At 37.0% G+C, this 24,916-nt stretch overlaps 1 protein-coding gene and 1 pseudogene across 1 annotated transcript in view; both read right to left on the bottom strand.

Annotated features, from left to right (window-relative positions):
* Positions 1-19,977, bottom strand: part of LOC109093673 (beta-adrenergic receptor kinase 2-like) — a 57,908-nt gene extending 37,931 nt beyond the window's left edge. The window contains exons 1-2 of the mRNA XM_042765458.1: positions 17,818-19,977; positions 11,444-11,520 (exon numbers count right to left, since the gene is read on the bottom strand). Coding sequence (XP_042621392.1) covers positions 11,444-11,520; positions 17,818-17,930 — 190 coding nt within the window. The 5' untranslated portion in view covers positions 17,931-19,977. The remainder of the gene's footprint in view (positions 1-11,443; positions 11,521-17,817) is intronic.
* Positions 19,978-21,223: 1,246 nt separating this feature from the next.
* On the bottom strand, positions 21,224-24,916 carry LOC109066944 (annotated as a pseudogene).

Genomic DNA, 24,916 nt, shown 5'->3' with positions numbered 1-24,916 from the left:
TGTTAAAGCAGAGCTGCAGTAAAAGGTTTGATTTGTAATTTTTTTTTTTTGGCAATTTATGTTAATGTTGATGACTTGCTATACTTTCCACATTTTTTGTATTATGATCTTTTTATTTTTCATGGTTTTCACCAAACACGTAGTCATATCTGTATCAATATCGAGCTGGCATGAAAATATGAAAATCGAGATATGAAATTTTGTCCATATCGTTCAGCCCTAATTCAGGCTATACATTTTTCTGCCATGTGTGTTCCCTGGGAATTGAACCCACGTCCTTTTGCGCTGCTAATGCAATGCTCTACCACAGAGCCACAGGAACACATAATTTAAAGACAAATTAAATTAATGTTTTATGCCTTCATTTGATAACCAGATACACAACACAGAATTTCTGAGAAAATCAGAGCTTCGCTGTTACAAGGATGCATTTCCTGCCTTGCTGTTTTGATTATTTTAAGCAATCTGGCAACCATGCAAACGTGCTCGCTCTTCATTGCGGAAGCACCGCCGACGATGATCTGAAAACACTAAGCTGGAGTTTAGCATCAAAATGAAAGTGTCACTCAACCAGTTTGTGTTTTGTCATGAGACCTTGACTGTATTGTTTGATCGCTGTATAAATGCATTTACTCAATCGCTGTTGTGTGAATAGAGAAACATAGGCTATGGCAGTTTGGAATTACTATTAGGAATTTCACCGTTATATTTTTCATTTGTTTTACCAGTTTTCATAATATAGACAGAGAGCGTGCATGAGTCTTTGGTATTAATTTATACCTATGTGCTTTAGCAACTAGCTCCCCATCTAAGAGGGTTTTTAGTGACAGTGGGAATATAGTTTCATGCCACAGAGCTTCTCTTAAACCAGAGGCAGTTGACAGACTTGTCTAAAAAATACTTATCCCAGTTTAATTATTTCCTCCAGTTGCATGGTTTAAATTGTGAATTGCATGCACTAAAAAAGTTGACAGAATGCACTTTCTGTACTTGTTTTGCAGTACTTCAGTAACATATATGTGTGTTCATTTAATAAAAAGCAGTACATGATCACTTGGTCTAGATATTTTTTTAACTGCTTAAATTTGCACTAAACATTTTGTATTTACTTTGTAACAATAGCTGTTCTATCTAAATTGTTTTTGTTGTTGTTGTTTTTTGTTTTGTTTTTTTTTTTTTAATGGGAGCACAAGAAAACCATGTTTTATTATTATTTAAAAGCAAATGCAAACATATCGGAATATATACTGAATATCGTAAAATAAATGTACAATAGAGATATAATTTTTTTATATATATCGCCCAGCCCTACTGCTCACTAAAGCTGCATTAACTTAATTAAAAACCATAGTAAAACAGTAATATTGTGAAATGTTATTACAATTTAAAATAACTATTTTCTTTGGAATATATTTTAAAATGTAATTTTTTCCATTGTTGTAAAGCTTAATTTTCAGCATCATTACTCCAGTGTTCAGTGTCACATGATCCTTCAGAAATCATTCTAATATGCTGATTTGCTGCTCAAGAAACATTTCATTATTATCAATGCTGAATACAATCGTGTTCCTTTATATTTTTGTGGAAACCATGCTAAATATTTTTTATAGATAGTTCAACATTTATTTGAAATAGAAATCTTTTTTAAAGGTCTCTCTCCTTTCACTCCACATCTAAAATGGATTGCTTTCACTAACCTTGTTGAAATGCATTGTTATTGTCTTCTCCACATATATGCAATGTTGCCATAGAATCTGGCAAGAAGAAAACAGGCAGGTTTGGAAACAGCAAATCGCCAGAGCCTCTCCCAATTGTCCACGCAGCAATGGGAAGAGACGAGCAGACTTCAAATTTAAAAATGGTCTCTGGTCTGTCCTCAAAAACCGGCCTGCCTCCACAATCCAGCCTATATTTTATGCACTTCTATGCCTGGACTGCATGTGAGCGGCACAATGCTACAGATATACAAGTTCAAACAAGACCTTAAATGCACACCAAGTAGATTATAATGGAAAAAGAAAAGTGTTTTTAAAGACTAACTATTGTGACTGTTTTGACTGAATAAGAATGTAAAAATGAAGCTGGTAAAAGACACTGCACACTTCAAAACTAATATTACCAGGTCATTTTATTCACTGACCCCAGTCACCCTGCATTTTCTAAAAGTGTCCCTCAAGCTATGTGATTTGAGTATCCCTGGTGTCGGCCAAAGAGAGACAGAGAGATGGCGAGTGGGGTGGAAATAATGACACTGACTGGCCAATTAATTCTCCAAATCCCAGAGCAATTAACAGAGGCTGGTGGATCAAAGAGCTGTCAATTAATGCAATGCTAGTGCACACATGCATGAAATCCCTTACTCACACACAAACACAAATGTCCACAGATGGTCTGACTCACTAACAAAGGACACGCATCGATATGTTGCACTCTCACTACAGACAAAGACCAAACATGCATCTAAATACACTGAAAATGAAACCTAAAACGTTAATGGGCATTGATCAATTCAGCCAATCAGAGATACCAGCCTCGGGCCAGGAAGAGGACGGGTGTAATTATCCAAACATATCAGTGAATAATCTGTTAGGGTTTTTTTTTCTTTGTTTGAATGGAAACCTTCTATTTCCTCCTTCTTTAATTCATCCTTTAATTTCATTTTCCCGGTCGCCAAGCAAACATGGGATATCTTTGGTGTTCCCATGACAACCACAGTTGCTAGGCAACACAAAACTCTCAAACATCCATTCCAGAACTCTAACAGATGGAATGAGAGAGAGAGAGAGAGAGAGAGAGCGAGAAAGAGAGAGAGAAAAATGGAGATGTGAATGAGGGAGGAGGGGTGAACAGACAGAACATAAATGAAGAGACCAGGAGGAGGGCAGATAGAGGAATAACATCATAACAACAGATCGGAGCGTTGGGGAGATCCATAGGAGCCGTGAACACCTCCCTCGGGCATCAAAGCCATGAGACTCATGCAGCAGAATAAACCACAGCTGACTGGCTCAAAGAGATGCCGGAGATACAAGGATGGTTTTATGATGTGTGCACTCAGGGACGACGTGCGCTGTAACCTTTGACAGCTCTGGCCTGTTATTGTGAAACCATTATTGACGATAAAGAGGGATGCGGGGTCTGCATGATAAGTGATGGTTTGGGCCAGGAAATGAAGAAACTGCTCATCTGGTTGTGCATCATAAACAAGTACACTGACTCACAGCAGAGTAATCGTGGCTATTGGTGGTATTTTCACCTGTTTTGGCCTGACGGGTCAAATAAAGAGATATGATCATGTCTGAACCGAGCGGCAACCTCCCGCTCTCTCTCGTGAAGCCAATAAGGAAGTGAGTTAAACTGCAATTCATCGACTGGCCGCTTGAGGCTGGTTGCAAAAGGGAGTCACTCCCATAGACTCCCCATGTTAAAATGCCCAACTTTACAGCAGAAAAAAAACATGTTTAAATGTTTTATTATAAAAAAAATAAAATAAGCACCACAAAAATTCTTATTATACACTATTTGCACTATATACACAAGTCTGCTGTAGCTATACAATAGATCTGAATGAGAAACAGACCGAACTTAGTCACTATTCATGCTAGTGCATTTAAAAAAAAAAAAAAAAAAAAAAAAAAATTATATCTATATTATATATATATATATATATATATATATATATATATATATATATATATTATATATATATATATATATATATATATATAAATATAAATATAATATATATATAAATAATTAAGTATATATTTATATATCAATAAAATAATAATAATAGTAATTTATAAAATATATAATTAACATTTTATTAATAATAATAATAATATATTGATAAAATATTCATTAAAATATTAATAAAATAATATTGGGTAGTGGGCAGATGCTTCATCTGCACAGGAATTGGACGCTCCTGCCTTCCATGAGTCTCCTGCTGCCTGCCTTGTAATTATCATTCAGATCTATACAATAGATCTGAATGAGAAACAGACCGAACTTAGTCACTATTCATGCTAGTGCATTAAAAAAAAAAAAAAAAAAAAAAAAAAAAAAACTACATATATATCTATATATATATATATATATATATATATATATATATATATAAATATAAATATAAATAAATTAAGTATATATTTATATATCAATAAAATAATAATAATAGTAATTTATAAAATATATAATTAACATTTTATTAATAATAATAATAATATATTGATAAAATATTCATTAAAATATTAATAAAATAATCTTGGGTAGTGGGCAGATGCTTCATCTGCACAGGAATTGGACGCTCCTGCCTTCCATGAGTCTCCTGCTGCCTTGCAGGTTGGCTTTGGTTAGCCAAAGTCTAAGGGAGTAAACCCTGAAAGCAATCCAGAGTGGAGCCCCTAAGGCAGTTGGATGATGTATTACATGCCCTTCTGGCAGCTCCTTGGCCTGGAGAAGGATGGGCTCCGCCAGGTGAATTTTGCCCAAGACACGCTGAACATGTTGAACAGTTTTCCAAGTACCATACTGGATCGGTCGTCACCTGGGTCAACAAGGGACAGACATCTTTATCATCCAAGGAGACTGGAATGCAAAAGTAGGCAAAGAGGCACTGAAAGTGTGGAAAGATCATTGTAGACCTTCTTGCAATGAAACTACTAAGGAAAGAGGAAGACTAATACTAGAGTTTGCCAGTTACAACAACCTGGTACTACCCAATACCCTAGGTCAGTGGTTCCCAATCCTGAGCCTGGAGTACCCCCAACAATGCACATTTTAGATGTCTCCCTATTCAAAACACCTGATTCAACTCATCAGCTAATTAGTGAAGACTCCAAGACCTCAAATGTGTGTGTCAGATAAAAGAGTGTGCAGTGTTGGGGTTCTCCAGGACCAGGAATGGGAACCACTGCCCTAGGCAAACACAGAGTTTCCTGACGCTGGACATGGCACGCACCTGATGAAGCCCATTACAACCAGATTGACTATATACTGGTCCAAAACCGTTTCCAATCTGGCATCAACAGAGCAAAAACAAGGACATTCCCAGGGGCTGATGTTGGGAGTGACCATGATCTGGTGATAATGAACTTCCGAGTGAGGTTGAAGAAAATCATTAAGCCAAAGAACAGCAGGATCAAGTTCAACCTTGAATGACTGACTAACCCAAACATCTGTGAGTCTTTTCGAACCACAACTGGAGGAAAATTTGCACCACTCTTAATGATTGATGAGGACGTTGAAGCTTTGACAACTACCTTCAACACAGTCATGAGAGAAACTGCCAAAGACATCTTTGGCCTCCATTGCTCAAAGAATAAACCTTCGGTTACAGAAGAAATTCTCGAAATGTGTGACACCTGTGACACCAGTGAAGCTGAGCTGGCCACCTAATTGAAAAACCAGGATGAAGCATCTTCTAAGTTTGGCATGGAGATAAGCACTGAAAAGACAAAGTTGATGGCAAACAGTGAAAAGCAGATCATCTCATTAGTGAAGAGAGGTCAAAAACAGAAGTTTTAGCAAAAACAGCGCAAACAACAGCAGCGCTGTCAAAGCTGAAACCTGTACAGAGACATAAAAATATCATTCTAAAAACAAAAATCAGACTTTTAGGTGCACTTGTCCTCTCAGTCTTCTTACATGCCTGAGTCCTGGACCCTCACAGCAGAGTTGCAACGAAAAATCCAGGCACTGAGATGCTATAGAACCATCCTTGGCATCTCTTACAACGACCACATCACAAATGAAACCGTGAAGAACATCATCAGGTGCGAATTAAGCCAGTATGAAGACCTCCTCAATGCAGTTAGAAAGAAAAAGCTGAAATGTCGTAAGAGCCAAAAACCTGTTCGCAACAATCCACACAAAGAAGTGGGCTGACAACATTACAGAATGAACCATAAAAAGATTTGCAGAGACACAGGCTCTAGCACATGACTGAGACAAGTGGAGGGACATGGTCACATTGTCAGATTTTAAACAGAGCAGCGTCTCGACGACCACATCAGGTCATGGGACTGATGATGATGAGGAATAAAATATTCAATATCTTAGGCTAATTTTCATTAAATGAAAAACAGCAGCTGGGAGATTCTGCAAAACATTTACCTTGGTGTCCTACCTAAGAAAGAAGGTCAAAGAGATTTTTTTGAGTAACGTGAGGAGAAGTAAATGATGAAAATGACAAACATCGTTCCCTTTTAAGTGAATCACCCCTTGAACATCCCCCATCTCTGGTGTCCATGATAGTGTTTGAACAGTAGCACAGCAGCACCAAAACATTTTATTTCTGCGCAGGGTTCAAGATCTTGTTCCAAAAATTCTGCTGGCAGCAATAAAATGAATGTAACCTGCCACAAAGTGAAGCATGCAAACAAGTAAAAGAGCAGGAGAAGATTAAAGAGAGTGCAAATGAGAGAGAATTGCACTGCAGTGCAGTATCTCTGTAACACAGACCAACATTGCCGACCAATAAATCATGTGTCAGGGAAAGGGGGGATGGAGAGATCATTATCAGCCCAAAACTTGCTGTCAAACTGTCACGTTTCTGCACAGATACATGCATACAAGCCTGCATGCAACGGTACACCAATGTCATTCTGCTCAATAGGGCTATTCATCTTTGCCCTGAGCTGCCCTGCGTTATTTATTACAGTCATTCGTGACTTCCAAGACAGGACGAAGACTTAAATAATTAAGTACAACAAGCTTATCGATCTGCAGAGCATGCAAGATCTCTGGTGCGTGTAGGCCATGAAAGAGTTTGGGCAAAATGGCTTTAGTTAAACCTGTGAGGGTAGAGAGAGAACAATGGTAGCTGTAAAATGCTACGCTTGTCTGGCACAATCAAAGGAGGAACATGAAGTTTTTCTCCCATTGCGCCAGACAGTAATTGGTCACATGGTTCAGAAGGACTGTTAACCATTTCAAAGCTTCTAATGCTGAAAAAATGCATTCAAATCAATCAAAACATTCAATGTTAAACTAAGTATTAAAATTTGACAAGTTCAATCATGTGGATTGCTAAAAAGCAACATCGCAAAAAAAACATCCGTGACTTGGATAAACAAGCCTTTTGCTCCATCTTTAGATATTTTTTAATGCTTCTCATGTTATTAACATGTACAGTAAGCATTATCTAGACCATTCCAGATGTTTTAGTAAATCAAGTTCTTCCGCCAATAAAGTCAGACATCAAACGCTCAGTTTTTCCATGTGAACGTCTTCATGGCTGTGACTGTCAAACCAAATTATATCAATGGAGGAGGGTGGCATTTTCCTCTGTCATTCTGGGCAGACAGACACCCCTGCTTTTCATCCTTGTGTTGCTCTCTACATCTACTCCTGCTAAGCAAGATTTATTTCTAATAATTTCTCATGCAATTTTAATGGTAAAAGCTACTTGTTGATCCCTATTACATCTCATATGACTAGGTGGATCACAGCAAGTGTAAGGTCTTCACAGTAGGAAGAATGAAGGAGTTTCTGCAATAAATAAATAAGGCCTACTAAACATATGAGAAACTATGCAATATTAGTGTTTTCAGGATAGGGATGTTCATTTTGGTTATTTTTCCTAACCGACGCTCATTAACCGATTATTAATCGTTAACCTACAAGATTATTTTAAATTAGACCTGAATTCAATTAGAAAGGATAAGTGTCTATGACTCGTTAAAAAGACTAACATTTGTTTTCCGGCAAGCAAACAACAGAACATAAAGATTCACATGATCATCATATCAAATCACGCACTTGCAGCACTTCAAAGAGCGGAGAAAAACATAATAAAGCTTTGACTTTCATCAAAGTTGTCCTAAAACCTTCTTTTAAGGATAACTTGGTTCTTAGGACAACTTTGATTAACTTTTTTGATCCACTTCAAATGTTGACTACTGTATATATACATATAACAAATAAATAGGCCTATAAGAGAAGTATGTATTTACTTAATAAATTAAGAAAATGAAACTCTGCAACAAGTAACCTAGTATGCATTCGGTTCATTTTTGTGCTGCGCGAAAGGAACCCAGACAGCAGAAAGCAGCAACTTTGACAATGCAGCCTGTTCATTATCATAATAAAACACAGTCAGTCAAATATATGGAAAGAAACACACAGCTCAGTTTAAAACATGTAAAATCTGTGCCGTTAAGCATTACCACCGTACCACCGCGATGTTATGCAAAATATTTTGTTTAGCATGGATATTGGAATGCGAGTGAAGTAGGGTACATAATAATTTGGAATTCAAATAAATTGCGAATACAGAAACATTTGCTTTTGTGTCAAAAGAAATCCAACATTGGTTTCAGTTTCATTTTAGCCTAAATTAATTTGTTTTGGCTTGTCGTTTATATTGCTATAGCTTCTTATATTTTTAATTCTTGTTCTCTTCTAAATACTGTTAATTGAAAGGATTTGTTGTGGAGTGAGGGGAACTAAAATAGCCTAGCTGTGTTTACAGTGTTTATTAAAATGTTTGTAAACATTTTGCGTTGGGATTAGGCCTATTTCTGAATAAAATAATAAAATGCGACTTGTTTATTTTCTCTCTAAAAAACATTTTTTATACACGTAGCATATTTTGACCATGCAGCAAACCTTTAAATATTTTTATAAATTACTGAAAATAAATAAATAAATGACTTTTTAAACCATTTAACTGATTGTATTAATCAGTCAAAACTCTTACAATCGATTAACGATTAACCGGTTAAAATGAGCATCCGTATTTCAGGACATTATGATTACATGCACGTCAAGAACAAAAATAGATCATTAGGTCGCAGCTATCACAACCTAAAAGAACTGGCCCAGAAAAGCCCAGCAGTTATGTATATCGTTACATTGTGCGACATTATTTGGTTCATCAAATAAACACAAAATGCCACAGCAACAAGGGTTAAAAGAAAAAGACAGAAGGGAAGCATCTGATTATGCAACCAGCCCCTGAGTCATTATCTCCTTCCACTGGTCAGATGCAAAACTGAGACATTTGTCATTCAAATTCAGCATGTGAACTAGCGGCACCGCAGCAGCGAACTTTGGTTTCCTGCTTCGCATCTCTCTTTAGAGAGGACCTGGAATATTTACAAGCTACTTCAGCTATTTGCATTAGTGAAAATTCTTCTTTAACTTAATTAATGTACTTGTTGTTTAGACCCATCAACATGTCACATGCATATCAGCTTGGTTTCCCCGTTAAGACTAAGAACAGGTTTCCCACTTAAATAGGCCACTTATTTACATGTACATAAATAACAGTTTGTGGTAGTGACTCATCATATTCTACAGTAACACTTTTGTAACAACACTGACAATCTAAAACATACAGCCTATGAGAACAAATGAGAATATATAAATATGACCACTAACTACTATATACCACATTTTCAAATAGATTCTTAACTATGAGAGGTGCATCTTGGGATGCTTTTCAAACAGTACAGGAGGAGTTCACATGCACATAAGACACTTGTCGACTGCTTTTCCTTCACTCTTATCCAACAGCATCCATACTTATATGGGATCAATATTACAGGGTCCTTAAACAGGTGATCTAGGTAGTTCAGTGCACAATGGCCTACAACTACTCCAAGGGTGCTTTCACACTAGCCGTTTTGGTGCGCACCTGGGTTCGATTGAAGTCAGAGTTTGGTATGTTTGGAAGATGTCAACGCTGTATTCCAAACTTGGGTGTGCACCCACAAACTGTATCCAAGTCTGCTTAAAAGGGGTGGTCTGGGGTACAGCTCAAGTAAACTCCTGTACGGTTTGCTGCTGATATAAACGCAATCATACTAAATCACGGAAGTGAACGACTATTAATGATGTATTATTTTATAAAAATGGGTGTTTTTGTTCATTTCACTCACTTTCCTGATGAGCATGACTGACCCGCTGCAAGCAGAGTGCTGTATAGCTCATTTCTGTTTGCCTTCAGCATTCTTTAGAGCATTTGGAAACAAAACCAATGGTTTAAAAACATAAATATAAAAGTGATGAAAGCAAAGCTATGCATTTTGCCGCCTTCTTCTGCACTGTGGTTACTAAGCAACGAGGTAAACAGCTGCTGGCTTGATGATGCAAACGAACCATGGTTTCGGAGCCAAATAAAACCACATGAACACAGTCCAGCGGGTGCAGGGGGAGCAATTTAACTCAGGTTCGGACCAGGCAATTGAACTAAGTGTGAAAGCACCCTAAGAACGTTCGAAGACAAACTATTAACAGAAGTCTGGTCCATTTCCATCTTCTAACACAGGGATACTTTAATAATTTAACACATTTGCATGTTCACTGTTTTTTTGATGTCTGTTAATTGTCAAATGACATGCAGATAAACAAATTTTTTTTTTAATTCTTTTTATTTTACATTTTTATGATTTAAAGGAATAGTACACCCAACAATGAAAATGTATTAACCCTCAGGCCATTTAAGATGGGTATGTTTCTTGATCTGAACAGATTTGGAGAAATGATGAATGTTCCTAACAAATTCAAAGCTTTTCACTTCACAAGATATTAACTGATGGACTGGAGTGGCGTGGATTACTTGTGGATTATTGTGATGTTTTTATCCGTTATTTGTTAAGATCAAAAAACAAACTCTTCTACACTGGACAGCCTGAGGTTGCGTACTTTTTCAGCAAATTTTCATTTTTGGGTGAAATATTCCTTTAATTAATTATTTGTTTTTCCATCAACTCTCAAAACCTAGGTGGGGAAACCCTGTTTTAACACATCTAACCATTTTGTTGGTCAAAACTGGTGATAAGAATCTCAGCCACCATAACAAGGCACTATCAGCATGTTATTGTATGCATGGAGGCAATGTGTGCCAAAAAAAAAAAGTAGAGAGAGAGAAACCACTGAAGCAGATCCTCACATGGGACTTCAGACACAGAAGTAAGTAAAAATTAAAGTTAATCAAAATCTGGGGCTGGCTGCCGTGCTCCCATGGTGCCTTAATAGCTCACACTTCACACGTTACAGAAAACGCCTTTTCTCCAAAAGCACCAAGTGGAAAAAAAGCATGCTTTCACTTAGGTACCTGAGGTTATTTGGGCATATGCATTCATCACACCACAACACAAGAGCATTTACACGACATGCTGTCTGACAAAGAGTTTAACTGTTCAGGTGACTAACATAGAAAAGCAGACATAACGGCCAGTGGTTACAAAAAACAAAGAGCTGTCTTTGACTCAGTAGATAAGAAAAAAGGAAGAACAAGATCCTTATTTATCTTTGTGATTAAAATGCCCTCCTTGAAGGGTCTGTGGTGTTTTTTTAGAAGCTCATTCAAAGAATTACTCTGTTTGTATCCTCAATGACCTTTTTAACAGATCTGAAAAAATGACAAACAACTTTGGACCTTTTGACAATGCAAAACTGGCTTAAGATGACATGAAAAATTTATAAAACTCACCAATCTTCTGGTTGAAGATTTTGTCAAAGGTCAGTTCATCCCTTTCCTCTAGGTACTTCTGCATGACACTCCGAATACTGTGAGAAAATGGGAAAAAAATATAAAGATGAATTTAGTTCAAAACATTATATGCAAAACAAAGGCCATCCAAACCCCACATAAGCTAAAACCCATCTTGTCCTGAAAGTGAGGCAACTGGATTTGAAGCTAACCTCCCGCGCTGCCCTTCCACCTTGTTCCCTGCCTTAGTTTAGGTCTCTCCACAACCACCTGCTCAGTTCTCCGCCCATCGCTTCCCAAAGGAAGGCACTGCCATGCTGCCCTGGGAGAGGGTGTTAATGAGCAGCAAGTTTGGGAGACTGAATCAATTAGCACCCCCTCCAAGGGCTCATTATCACCCAACCACAGCCCCGTAGAGTCAGAGTGCAGGTCAGGGGAGATAGGAGTGTTCCCAAACAGGCTTTCTGCAGTCCTGGACCAGACACAGACAGCCCTGTAGTGAGTGACCTGACACATTATGGTAAACAGACAGGGCTGATATTAGCATTGCTAATATAAATACTACTGTGCAATGATATATGAATACTCATGGTATGCCATTTTAACATAAAAAAGTTTTGGGTAAGTAAGAATTTTTTCTTACTAAATTTTTTCTTACTAGATATTTTTTTCATCTGCTAAATGATTTAATGTAAATGTAATTTTTTTAAATAAATTGATACTTTTATTCAGCAAGGATCCATTAAATTGATCAAAAGTGACAATATCACGACTGAGGTGCCCTTGAGCAAGGCACCGAACCCCCAACTGCTCCCTGGGCACCGCAGAATAAATGGCTGCCCACTGCTCCGGGTGTGTGTTCATGGTGTGTGTTTGTTTGTTTACTGCTGTGTGTGTGCACTTTGGATGGGTTAAATGCAGAGCATGAATTCTGAGTATGGGTCACCATACTTGGCTGTATGTCACTTCACTTCACTTCACAAAAACATTAAGAAGCACAACTGTTTTCAACATTGATAATAACAAGAAATGAGCAGCAAATCAGCATATAATGATTTCTGAAGGCTCATGTGACACTGAAGACTGGAGTAATGATGTTGAAAATTCAGCTTTGCATCACAGGAATAAATTACATTCTAAAATATATTCAAATAGAAAAGTTCTTTTGAATTGTAATAGTATTTCAAAATATCCCTGTTTTTCTGCATTTTTAATCAAATAAATGCAGCCTTAATATTAAATATTAATATTAAAAATCTTACTAAGCCAAAACTTTTGAACTGTAGTGTACAAAGGTAAATATTGCTGTTTATTACCATGTATGTGTTATATTTGTACATAACAAATAAAACTACTAGGCCTAATTATTGTCAAATTGTTTTATTAAACATAAAAAAAAATAAAAAAAAAATCCACCATCTTAAGTAATTTCAGAGGAAATACATAAATAGATATATATTGATTCAGTATAGGCTTAAAAACAATACTTTAGCACCCTTCCCTAGTAAATGACTTAACACATTACTGCAAAAAGCAAAAGCTGATATCTGGAGCGCTTATAAGCCATACACTTGAGTGGCTGAAACCTCAAGCCTGTAATGAGCCCTTTTAAGACATAAACAAACATTTATTAATGACTACATGTTTTACTCACGCTCCGCATTCATATTTTATCGCCTGGCCTACATTATTATGACACATTAACTGACCCTTTAGCATCTCAAAAGTGGTAACTAGTTCAAAACCACCGACTAATGGATTCAATTTAAAATGCAGGATTGCACCCGTGCAGGAGATATTGCATTCAGCCACAACATGTGTGACCCCTCGCTGCCTGTCTCTCTCAGGATTCAGACGCATTCATATCTTGCTTTGTCTGTCTGCAATCACATCAATTCCGTCCCATGGTCCAACGTCTAAGTGACTGAAGCAATCTCAAGTCTCTTCCACTCGTCTTGCTGTCAAACAATCCCGCCAGCGCCTCAAACACTTCCAGTCATGCTGTCAAAATCTCACCTCTCTGCCAGCAGGCTCACAACTGGCCCGAGGAGAATGTAGCAGAGCCGTGCTATCTCTCTCCGCCATTACTTTCTCTGCCGGCAAAGGACAAAATTCATCCTCAGGGTTTGACATTAACGCTTGTCCGGGACAAGTGAATGTTTTGGACGGGCAAGCGAAAGAGAAATTTACTTGCCCAATCGGACAAGTAACTTGAAAATGTCAATACCAAAAACAATAATAACTGCCTTTATTTGTGATATAGTCTTTGTTATAGGGGTGTGTGATATATATTGTTTGCGATAATATCATAATTGTTGTTTTAACGATGTGCAATTTGACATTATTGAGTATATTGCAAAAATCAAACAAAACACACCTACAGAGTGCACGCATACATTAGGCCTACGTAAAGAAGTCTAGTAGGTTAGACTAGTGCACGTGCTTTCTTTTACTGCATGATTCAGTATTAAAACGCATGAAGAATTATCAAAAAATTCAAGATCACACAATGATTGAGTGCCGTTTTTTTGCTCAAAAAATCAGCATGATTACAAATGTGATTTTATACAACATTTCAATAAACAAGAAGTTAATATTAAGAGACTTACGTTTTAGACACCATCTACTACATATATAAAAAATCTACTACATTTACTCTAAATACTATACTATATTTTGCATAACTTAAAACAAAAAATTATATTTATAACTCAATTGAAATGTATTTTCTCTCAAGTAAGTAACTTTATACTCAGACAAGTACATGACAAATTTACTTGTCCAAAGCACAACCACATGAGAATGCTTAATGTTAAGCCCTGATTCATTAACAAACGCCTTTGTTGTACCATCAGCTTATTCTTTTTTATGCACACTGGATCATTTCTGCTGTCAATATGGGATATTTAAACGGTTCTCTTACACCACAGAGGTTTAAAAATGCTTACTGAACAACAACAAACAAGCGCTTGAATTTGAGTTTGACGTTAAACGTCAGTGTTAGTCTGAAGGTGCAGCTGGGAGTGGCAAGAGGCTTATGTATCCAGTAATATTGCTAATGATGGGGACACTGATGTTACTGGCTAATGCTTTCACTCGATCTGTGATGATGCCGCCCTATGTACTGTGTACTACAGTGATCCCTCAGAACAAACAGAACAACTAAAGCAGACTAATCACGATGATGAGTGGATGTATGGCTTACCACTTTGCCGAATGGAAAAGCCAACCCCTGTTATCATTTCAGATTCATACCGTGCATTACCACATCATCCAGGGAAGCTAAATAGCCCACCGGCACATGCATCATCTCAGCCCAGGGAGAGACGTTATATTAGCCTTGGCGTAGGAAGGAAGATGATTAACCGTAAATTAATCTTTCCTTGAGTTTACTCTGCCTTTGCCCTTATGCTGGCCGACGAACAGAAGACTTTTTAAAATGGCTGGTTGAATGCTTTTGCAGGATTATATGTTATGTTTACATAGGTGACAATCACTAAGGACAAGCTCTATAAATAATTGTTAGGTCAGCAATAAAACTGAGCACTTAAGATATTCTTGGTTCAAGGTTTTACAACCATCACGTCAAAAAAAAAAAAAAAACAACCTTTAAAAGCTCAAAGTGGCATTATTTCAAATTCTATTACAATGCTAAAAACAGTCATGAACACTGAGGTTAATTTATGTAAATTTATATTTAACAAGCAACAAGTTAAACAAAATTATTCAATCTATGCCAGTGTTCCCCACAAAGGTTTGTAAGCCTTTGGAGGGTGGTACATATTAATGTTTGGTGCATCAATCTGGAAGCAAAACTAGGTGCGCCAACATTTTTTCAATGACCATACTGAACAGAATAAAGTCTTTGCATTGACTTCTAGCTGGACTTTAAAGTGGACTCAAACCAAAATCATTTTAGTTGTGACTTAGTCCAAATCACATTCAAATTGGTGTTTTTAGGAAGCCAAACAAATTTGAATATAACAATCATTTTACATTACTATACCTAAGACAGAAATATTACTATTGCAAATGTGCAGCCAAAGAATGTTAATATATTAGTAATTTTACAATATTATTATACCAAAGACAGAAATACATTACTATTGTGAAGTTGTGGTCCCATTTACAGTTGTAATGCAAATTTTCACAGGTGAAATCCAGTCATTCCAATAGGATTCCACACAATCAGTATTTTTGAAGGAAAGCGAAAGATTTCCCAATAGAGTTAAATTGTTCACAAAAATTTGCCGTGATGACCAACAGAAAACTGTCTGATTTGAAAGTTACTTCTGCGTGAATTGTGTTTCGCACATTTCTAGACTTTTGACAATTTACAATAGACCTTTTGCCAAAATGTTGCTAATGTGCACTGTAGATAAATATTTTACAGTAGTAAAATTACAATCCTGTCTTAATTTCTTCACTTCCAAGAGTTAAACCTTTGCCACAGTCTAGGTAATTAATGGGAAACACTGTATACCATAACATGCTGAGGAAAAGTCTAAACATGTCCTTAATACCCCATATTTCCAAGAAAGGGATATATTGCTACCTGTGCACTTTTAACTAGTCTTAACTGTTTACATGACAACAAAATTTGCAGCTACACTAAGAGATCACGAATCACTCTTAAGTGTTATATAAACTTTAAAAACATTCCAACTACTGCAATTCCACCAATGCACAGGCTATACTGAGACACATGGTTGTGTAAACTGTACAATAAAAGCTTTGTGTTGAACTACAGGCTTTACATTGTAAACTGACAGCCGTATCACCATAGTGATCCAATGAGATGAGCAAACTCTGAAATATGAAATACCATTTCCTATTTCTTGGGCCTCGGTTTGTTACCAAAAGCAGGTCTAAATAACATTTACAGTGTTCAGTCTCCCGACGTAGTAACGGCCAAACAACTACATAAACTGTGACAGCATTGTCAGTTTATCACTTTTACAGTTTTCTGAGAGTGGCCATAAAAAAAACAAACAAACAAAAAAAAAAAAAATTTTATGTAGAACACACACAAGGGACTCCTCACATGATATCCAAGAGGACAGGTACAATAAACTCCAAAGACCATAATTAACAATATTTTAAGCCTATCTAATTGTGTTTAATATAGGTTTACTACTTCTAGACACCATCCGATTCTTGTATTCACTTTCTAAGGGGCAAGTATTGTTCAATGTCTAGCTAATATGAAGTGGTTTATGTGCATGAACTGATTCAATCCGACATAAATGGAAGACGAATACATTTTTATGTCATGACTATTTTAATGAATGAACAACCGGTTGATTTCTTTGATTAATTGGACAAAAAAAATAAAAAATCCCAAAATATTAAATCGTTATTTACAAAGTTGTTATTCCACATTCTGCCCAATGTTGTCCTCCAAACAATGTGCATTCTGAAGGCAATGAAAACAAAAAGTGAATATATGTGGTCTGTGTAGAAAAAAAGGGGGTTAAAATGTAAACATATTTCTTACCATTTGAAAGAAGTTAAAAACACTAAATTAAAAAGTGATAATCAAGACAAACAAAACCAGAAACTAAAAGTTAACTGGTACGAGGTAGAAGAAACACATTCACCATCTGAACAGATGACATTTTTACTCCAGTACAATAGATACAGTCGTTGTTGCTTTGACGTTTCCAAGGTCTAACGATTCAGAACAGTCACACGAAACCCCAACAAAGCGGATTTGTATGCCTTATTGAGTATGCAAGCACAAATGTGAAGGCAATGTCAGAATTTCGACCCGTTTACAGTGAATATCACCCTCAGCCCGGTGCAAATCTACAGGTGATAAGAGCCATTGATTCACACGGGGGAATTTTCCCAGCAGGCCCCAGTAACTGCTGAACAACACCAAAAACACTAAACACAGAACAAAATGTGTATTTAGCCAAAGCTTTCAAAAAGTACTGTAGTGTTACTACGATAGCACTAGTCGGTACTTTGATACTGTCCGGGCCCAATTACCATATTCATACCATCGTATTTACATGCTACTATGAGGTAACCAAATAGCATTACTGAGCTAACAGTTATATCTCCAAAAATAAACGTAAGTAGCTTGTCTAAAAATACTCTGGTGGTTTTTGTAAGCGAAAGAAAGCAGTAAACAACAAACCCTGTGTGTAGTACATGACAGGCCACTGCTGACGATGGTGACAGGGAATTTCTAACGAACACTTAAAATCGCTTATTTAACACCAAATTACACGAATGTTCAGTCAAGGTGCAGTGGAAATGAATAACTCAAAATTTTGACATATCTACCAGCCGCTTCAAGACAATACTGAACGTAATGTGTGTGAATTAACTGTCTGACAGACTCGTTTGGCTTAACGTGACGTTACCTGGGTTCGGGAAGGATGATTTTCTTGCTCGCGCGGGCCGCTGGAGTCGATTTGCTCTTCTCCATCGCCATCAGGTAGCTGACATCGGCGAGAACCGCTTCGAGGTCCGCCATCTTCAAGCCCTCTGGGTCGAACCGAGTCGCTAACGGTACCAGAACCAGCCGTGAGGAGGAGGAGGGGGACGTGTGAGGGGACGGTGATGTTGCGCGCGGGCGGGTGGACTCAGCACGAGACGAGCGCGGGAGCTGTCGTGGTGATGATGATGATGGTGATGCGCGATAGAGGCGCGAACATCTATTCCAGCCGGGGTTTTTTTTTTTGGTTTGTTGTGTTTAATAATTATCGTGTTTCCCTCCTCAGAAATCAACCATAGTGGCTGAAAAACACACGATAAAAGCTGAGGAAGAAAAAAAAAAACAGCAACACTCTGAATGGAAAATCTATAGGTTGCTTTATCTGTGAAGCAACATCACCCTCGGGTCCACTGGAGTTGCAGAAATGGCTTCTTGTTTCAAAGAGGAAGAATATATGTGCATGGCATCACCTCAAAATCCGGAAATTTCCAAAATAATAATACTAGTTGGTGATAACGATAATATCGATTAATCGAGCCCCCCATCCAGCTCCGACTCCCTTTGAGTGAGTTTAACGCGAACCAACCTGCCTCGTGTAATGACTGTCAAACAATGACGTGCAAGTTCATTTGAGCCACCGTCCGTGCAGAAGTATGGAAATAACGGGATGGTTCACTACAAATACATTCAAGCTGGCCACTCTGTGTCACAAATGGATGACACTCAAATCAAAACGACGATGCAATCCCGTTAAAAGCAACAAGATATAGAACCTAAGTCGTAAACGAGCGGACAAGACGATCTCCTTAAGGCATTAAAATAAAGCAAGCCATCTCGCTGGAAAACAGACAAATCACCAATGCATGAAAATGGACGACTAGTATGCGCCGATATTTCCGTTTAATCACATTAACCCGTTGACAGCACGCAAACATCAGACCACATTTAATAAGGGGAACATGAATCCTCCTCTTCTTAAAAGGCGGAAAGATGGTGGAAACCTAAAGAGACTAATGGTTGGAGAAACATAAATAATGGCTATCGATGCGACACGGGCAGCTGGATTGTTTCCTGAACATCCAAAAATTGCATTCAGGATCTAAACAGCATATGCATGTGTAAATACCCTGGTAATATCACAAACAAATCCCCATTTTTGTGGTTCGATGGTTGAGATCTGCCTGTCACTCACTCCTCTTGTTGATCCAAGCTGGTTGTCTTGATCTTATAAACCAATTAAAGGGACAAAATTAAACTAGATGCGTTTTGATGTGCAGCGCAGCGCAATGCAGTTTTCCTCTTAAACTGGATTTGCTTGCTCGTCAATTTATTTATATAATGAGAGGTGTGCTCTAAGCAACAAACGGCTGAGATATTGCACTACTGTAACCTACAGAAGAGAGGGGGGCGCTAGAAAAGGAAATAAGCTAATGTGAACGAAAGCAATCCGAGTTTCCTTTTTCTAAAAAGAAATGTCGCGATGGTGGCACAAAATGTGGTCAGATGAAACTGCAAGGCAGGAACATACACAAAAAAACACAGCTACTGTGAGTTTGTTGTAAATAAAACAAAAAATAAAGAGTTCACCCTGAAATCTCTTCGCTAATGTTAGAGCTTGCGGAACTTCATATGCATGGGCTGTGCGTTTCAATCTCAAGATTACATGAACGAAACTCTTGAGTTTCGAGAGAGAAACAAAACGACGGGGCTTTCAAACCCACTACGCTTCGTTCAGGGGTTTCAAATGTACTTTTCTCCAAAAGACACCTGATTTTGATTTTTCGATGTTACTACCGAGAGAAACCACTCTTTTCTTTTCCATCCGTGTTTGGGTCGCAGATCCAAGTCTTCATCTCTTCCGACATCGCTCAACAAAAACACTATATCCGTCCACATAAAACACTCCAGTCCGTTTCCGCTCAGGTCCTCCGGGGAAGACTTCTTCTTAAGGTTTCCCCACGGTTAATCCAAATGGGAATACACGACTATTTTCTTGTTTTAGTGCTTGTGTGTGAGCTGAGCCCCACGGCGCGTCGTGAAGTGAAATTCAGGCTCTTCTGAGAACTGCACTTCCTCCCAGCGGCCGAGTCGACGCAAAACCCGGCGCTGGACTCACAAAACAAGGAACTGGAGCCCTCTATAAGCTAAGCTCCAGTAAAGCAAATCTTTGAGGTGTGTGCAGTCTTGATTTTATTTACATTTTATTTAATTATACTTTTATGCGAAACGAGTTGTTTTAGTATCATTTTATTATACTTCTTTATTTTCTTTTAACTTTTCATTGATTTTCATTTCATTTAACTGATTTACGCAAAGTACGCGAAACTATGACGCGAAGGCTTGCGTTGTGCATATTAAATAGATCCTGCTGACGTTGCTTAGTAACCTTCCTGAAGCGCCCAGTCACGTTACTTCACTAATATTCATTAGTCAAACCTTCTCCGTAGGTTCGCCGTCTGAATAGCGCCCACTCACTTTTCAGCAAATCATCTAGGCGTCACGTTACGTAATTAATATTCATAACCCATGGATACATCATAGTGGGAAAGTCTAGCTGCTGCGCCATCTAAGTAAAAATCATTGTGTAAGCGCATACCACATCTTTTATCAACAATACATCTGCAAAAAGCAGTTTTTTTGTTTGGGCTTCTCCTTTCAGTTTCTGGTCATGTGATTTAATCTGACAAACAATGATATTCTAAACATACCTCTAGGAACAAGTTAAGTCATGTTATGGACCGTGTTTATTCTCCAAAGAGAGTTTGAAATTTTGTCTCTCTTTAAGCCTAATGCATGTTTTTCTTATTTGTGATCTTTTGGATTGTAGGTTTGTTGCCCCCTCTGGCGGAAAACGGTGAAAGTGCATTTTATTTCCTAGGGATAGTTCACCCAAAAATGAATTTTCTGTCATCATTTACTTGTTCCTAACCTGCATGAGTTTCTTTCTTCTACTGAACAGAAAAAAGAAGATATTTTGAGGAATGTTGGTAACCAAATAGTTGATGGAAAAACTATGGAAGCCAATGGCTACCATCAGCTGTTTGGTTACCAACCTTCTTTAAAATATCTCCTTTGGCGTTCAGTGGAAAAAAAGACATTCCCCCAGGTTTGCAACGGCATGAGGGTAAACAAATAATGATAGAATTGTTATTTTTGGGTGAACTATCCTTCTAAAAAGTAAAAAAAAAATAAAAAAATAAGTTAAATCAATTTGTAATAAAAGGCACACCATTCTTTTTAATTTGTTTGAAAGTGTCCAAAAATTCCTCACTGTTACTTCGAGGTTTCAGTAAATGCGCTTTTTTGGACACAGATTTATAACAGGAGGTCAGTGAGGTTTAAGAAAGACAGTTTATTTAGCATCGGGCAGAAAGGGGCATGAGAGTTTTTGCAAGGAGAGGGTGGAGGAGAAATCCGTTACTGCTGGATACGGCGGATGGACTGGATCTGAGGGGTCTGGCAATGGGAGCCAAACTCCTTGAAGTTTTTGTACTCCCCACAGTGGCGGTCACACTCCATGATGTACTGGTATCCACGGTAACCAGGGAACTGGTAGCACACAAACCTGTCGTGTGCGGATCGAAGAACAGACAGTGGCGATCAAAAAAAAATGAAAGGACAAATGATACAGAAGTGACAGAAGAACCCAAACAGATACTCACGCTCCGGACTGAACACGCATAGAGCCCACTTCATTGTTGCACCATCCCATAGCCTGAAGAGAGGGATAGTCGTCACTGAGCTCTCCCTTGCGGCCCAGGTAGTTCTCCCTCTCATAGATGGTCATTCTGCACTCCCTGTGGTTCTGGGAGAATTATATCAAACATAATGTCAACCAATGAGCATCTTTCCAATGCAAACCAAAAATGATAGTTATAATATGAATTAATTGCAATCAACAACAAATTATTGTGAATGTTGTTAAAGAAAAGGCAAGGTGGGTGAGTGATGATATGGTTTTAAAGCTTTGAGAGCTTACAGAACAGGAAATTGGTCTAAAGGAGGTAAAGGAGGTCATTCTCTCGATGTTTTATTCATTGATTGGTATAGAGGTGTGGGTATTAGGGTAGTTGCAGCGCTAAATGGTGACCCTGGTAATTTGAGTGCTCGTAGCCCACCCACCTGAAGACAAACATGGGTTAAACACTGTAGCCTCTGCTGAAATTATTAACTACAATTAAAACTATTAAAACTATTTTTAGTTACTCAAAATAAAGCTGAAACTAAATTTAAATATTAGATTAAAATCCTTGGCCTTGGCAACTAACTAAAATAAAACAAGTTACAAAAATAACAAAAACTATACTAAAAAATAAATGAAAGCTAAAAAAAACACTAACAAAAATTACAAAATCATATTACAAAATTAAGGTAAAATGAAAATAGAGAAATAAAAGCGAATACAAATATATATATATATTATATTATATATATTTCACTCAGAAATAGTTACATTTCACAAGTAATTACAAGTTACACATCAAATTAAATATGACATTTTTGAAATGGAAAGACTAATATAGTAGTTCTTGTAAAAAATACTCCAATAATCTTATCAAAAATGTTTTTACAATAAATTTTTTTAAAAGTGTTGTTAACTAAAATTAAAACTATTAAAATGTTTTTTGTTAACTGAAATAAAGCTGAAATAAAGTACAATATAAATATTTGATTAAAAGAACTTAGAAAATTAGAAATGCCTTGGCAACTAATTGAAATATAAGTTTAAGTGCTAAAATAACTAAAACTAAAATGAAAAAAAAATAAAAAAAAATAAATCTAAAATGAAATATTAAAAAAAACAAAAATGAGAAAAGCACACTATAAAATTACTAAAACAAGATAAAATTAAAATATAAATATAAAAGCAAATACATGATATTAAAAAATACTTTAATAGAATATATAATACTCAAAAAAATGGTGTAAATTTCCCAAATAATTACAAAGAAATGGCATGTCACACAATGAATAAAAACATGACGTTTTCAAGTAGAAAAACTAAAATAATATTTTCTTCTAAAGCATATCCCAATAATCTTTGTTTTATTTACATCTTCGAAAAATCTGTTTTTACAGTGTACTAAATCAACATCATGGCATCAGTTCGTGGATAAGCGCATGAATGTTTCATTTCAGACCGTCCTCATACATCAAAACATGTTCTTAAGTGACCTGTCTGTTCCAGTTAAGGTTACATAAATAAAATGCCACATGGAATAAGGACACAAAACCGCTGCTGACCAAGAAACACGATTACTATTGCTCAGATTTAGGGTTAGTGATTTTAACAAACCATTAGCCCCAACTTCTGCCACTTAATGAGCACTGTTTGTGATAGGACATGAATGATACCTCAAACTGAGCTTACAGACTCAAGCCACACTAACATCTAATATCTAAGCCTAAACTCTCATGATTTATAGCTTTATAGAGCATGTTTTCTGTGAGAGTGAAGGGTCAGGTCATGTTTTTTTCTGACATGGAGTCACAGCTAGTGGAAATAATTGGCACAAACTTCAGGAATTGCATAAACTATCAGACAAAGGGTTCTGAGAAAACACTCACGCTCCGCTCTCCACTCTCAATGAGCGCACAGTCTCGAAACCGAACTCCATCACGTTGCAGCACTCGGAGGTGAACTCATGGTGACGACCCTGGAAACACTCCTCGTCGTACTAGATGGTTTGTATGGAAGAGGTTGGTTGGGTTTCTTTGATTTTTAGGACACAATTAAAGACTTACATGTTGGTGAAAAAGGCCAAATGGGATGTGAAGCACTATAAAAGCAGCAGTTACGCAACACCAGCGGTAACATACTAGGAATTGCATCAAATTATAGCAAAACCTTCAACATAACAACATTCCTGGAGCACTTGCAATCATTATACAATATTTTCAAACTTATGTAAGATTCTCTGGAAAACAACAACTTGTTTTGGACATCGTGTTGAGTGTCAAGCATACACTGAAAAAAAATCGGTGTGTGTTGTAAACTGCAAGTAAATTTCCAAAACAATTGCAAAGAACACACTGAAATTTAGAGTAGAAAAACTGAAATAGCTTTTTCTTGTAAAATGTACTTCAATATCTTTGTTTGACTTACAACTTGATTTACAAATTTTGGACAATTTTTTACTTGATTTTACAATTACTATTACAATTTTAAATTGAAATAGTATTTTCTTGTAAAATGCACTTCTAGTAAAATAATCTTTGTTTGATATATTTGAATAAACATTTTTGACAAAATACTAAAACTTAAGATACAATTAAAATGAAACACAAAAAAATACAAAAATAAAAGCAAATGCAAAATATTAATAAATACTTTCTATTATTATATAATACATTAAAATGGTGTAGTGTTTACTTTGATTAATTTTCACTCAGAAATTGATAGTACATTTCACAAAAAAATTACTAATAATTAGTAGAAACACTAAAATAGCATTTAAAAAAAAAAAATTACTCTAATAAACTTTTTCTTTCATTTAAAACTTCAGAAAAATTATTTTTACAACATACCTTCCAATGGCCAGAGAACTTGGTGCAATGGTGAGTCATCTTGTTGGCTTGAAAACAAAGAGCAAGTTGGTACAAACAGTTACAAAAAGTTACAGATTAAGCATATAATTAGTCTATGAAACTTCACAAAAGATAATAGTGATAAAAAAAACAACACCCCTCTGAATTCGACTAAATGAGACTTTACATCAGCACGGTTTGACTATGTGCTCTGATTTGGTGTCGTTCTCAAGTTATTGGACCAAACAGGAAGGCCTCTCTGAAAGAAGCCGAGGCCTGTGGCGGTTTAAACATATGAGGGAGATGGGGGGACAGACAACGGGCCCGTAGCGGAGAAGAACTCACCTCGCTTCGATGCCCTTGGGACGTCCTGATGTGAGAGTGAAACCTGGGCATGTGCATGTACCCTTTTAAAGCCTCCCCTGGCAAAGGGCCCAGTAAAAGCCCCGGCTCAGCAGCAAGGGAGGGGCCTGCCATTGTCCAACTGACAAAGGAGG

Source organism: Cyprinus carpio, chromosome A10, assembly GCF_018340385.1.
Source record: "Cyprinus carpio isolate SPL01 chromosome A10, ASM1834038v1, whole genome shotgun sequence".
NCBI classification, from domain to species: domain Eukaryota; kingdom Metazoa; phylum Chordata; class Actinopteri; order Cypriniformes; family Cyprinidae; genus Cyprinus; species Cyprinus carpio.
The sequence above is the reverse complement of the archived record's forward strand: the minus strand, read 5'-3'. Positions and strand labels throughout refer to the sequence as shown.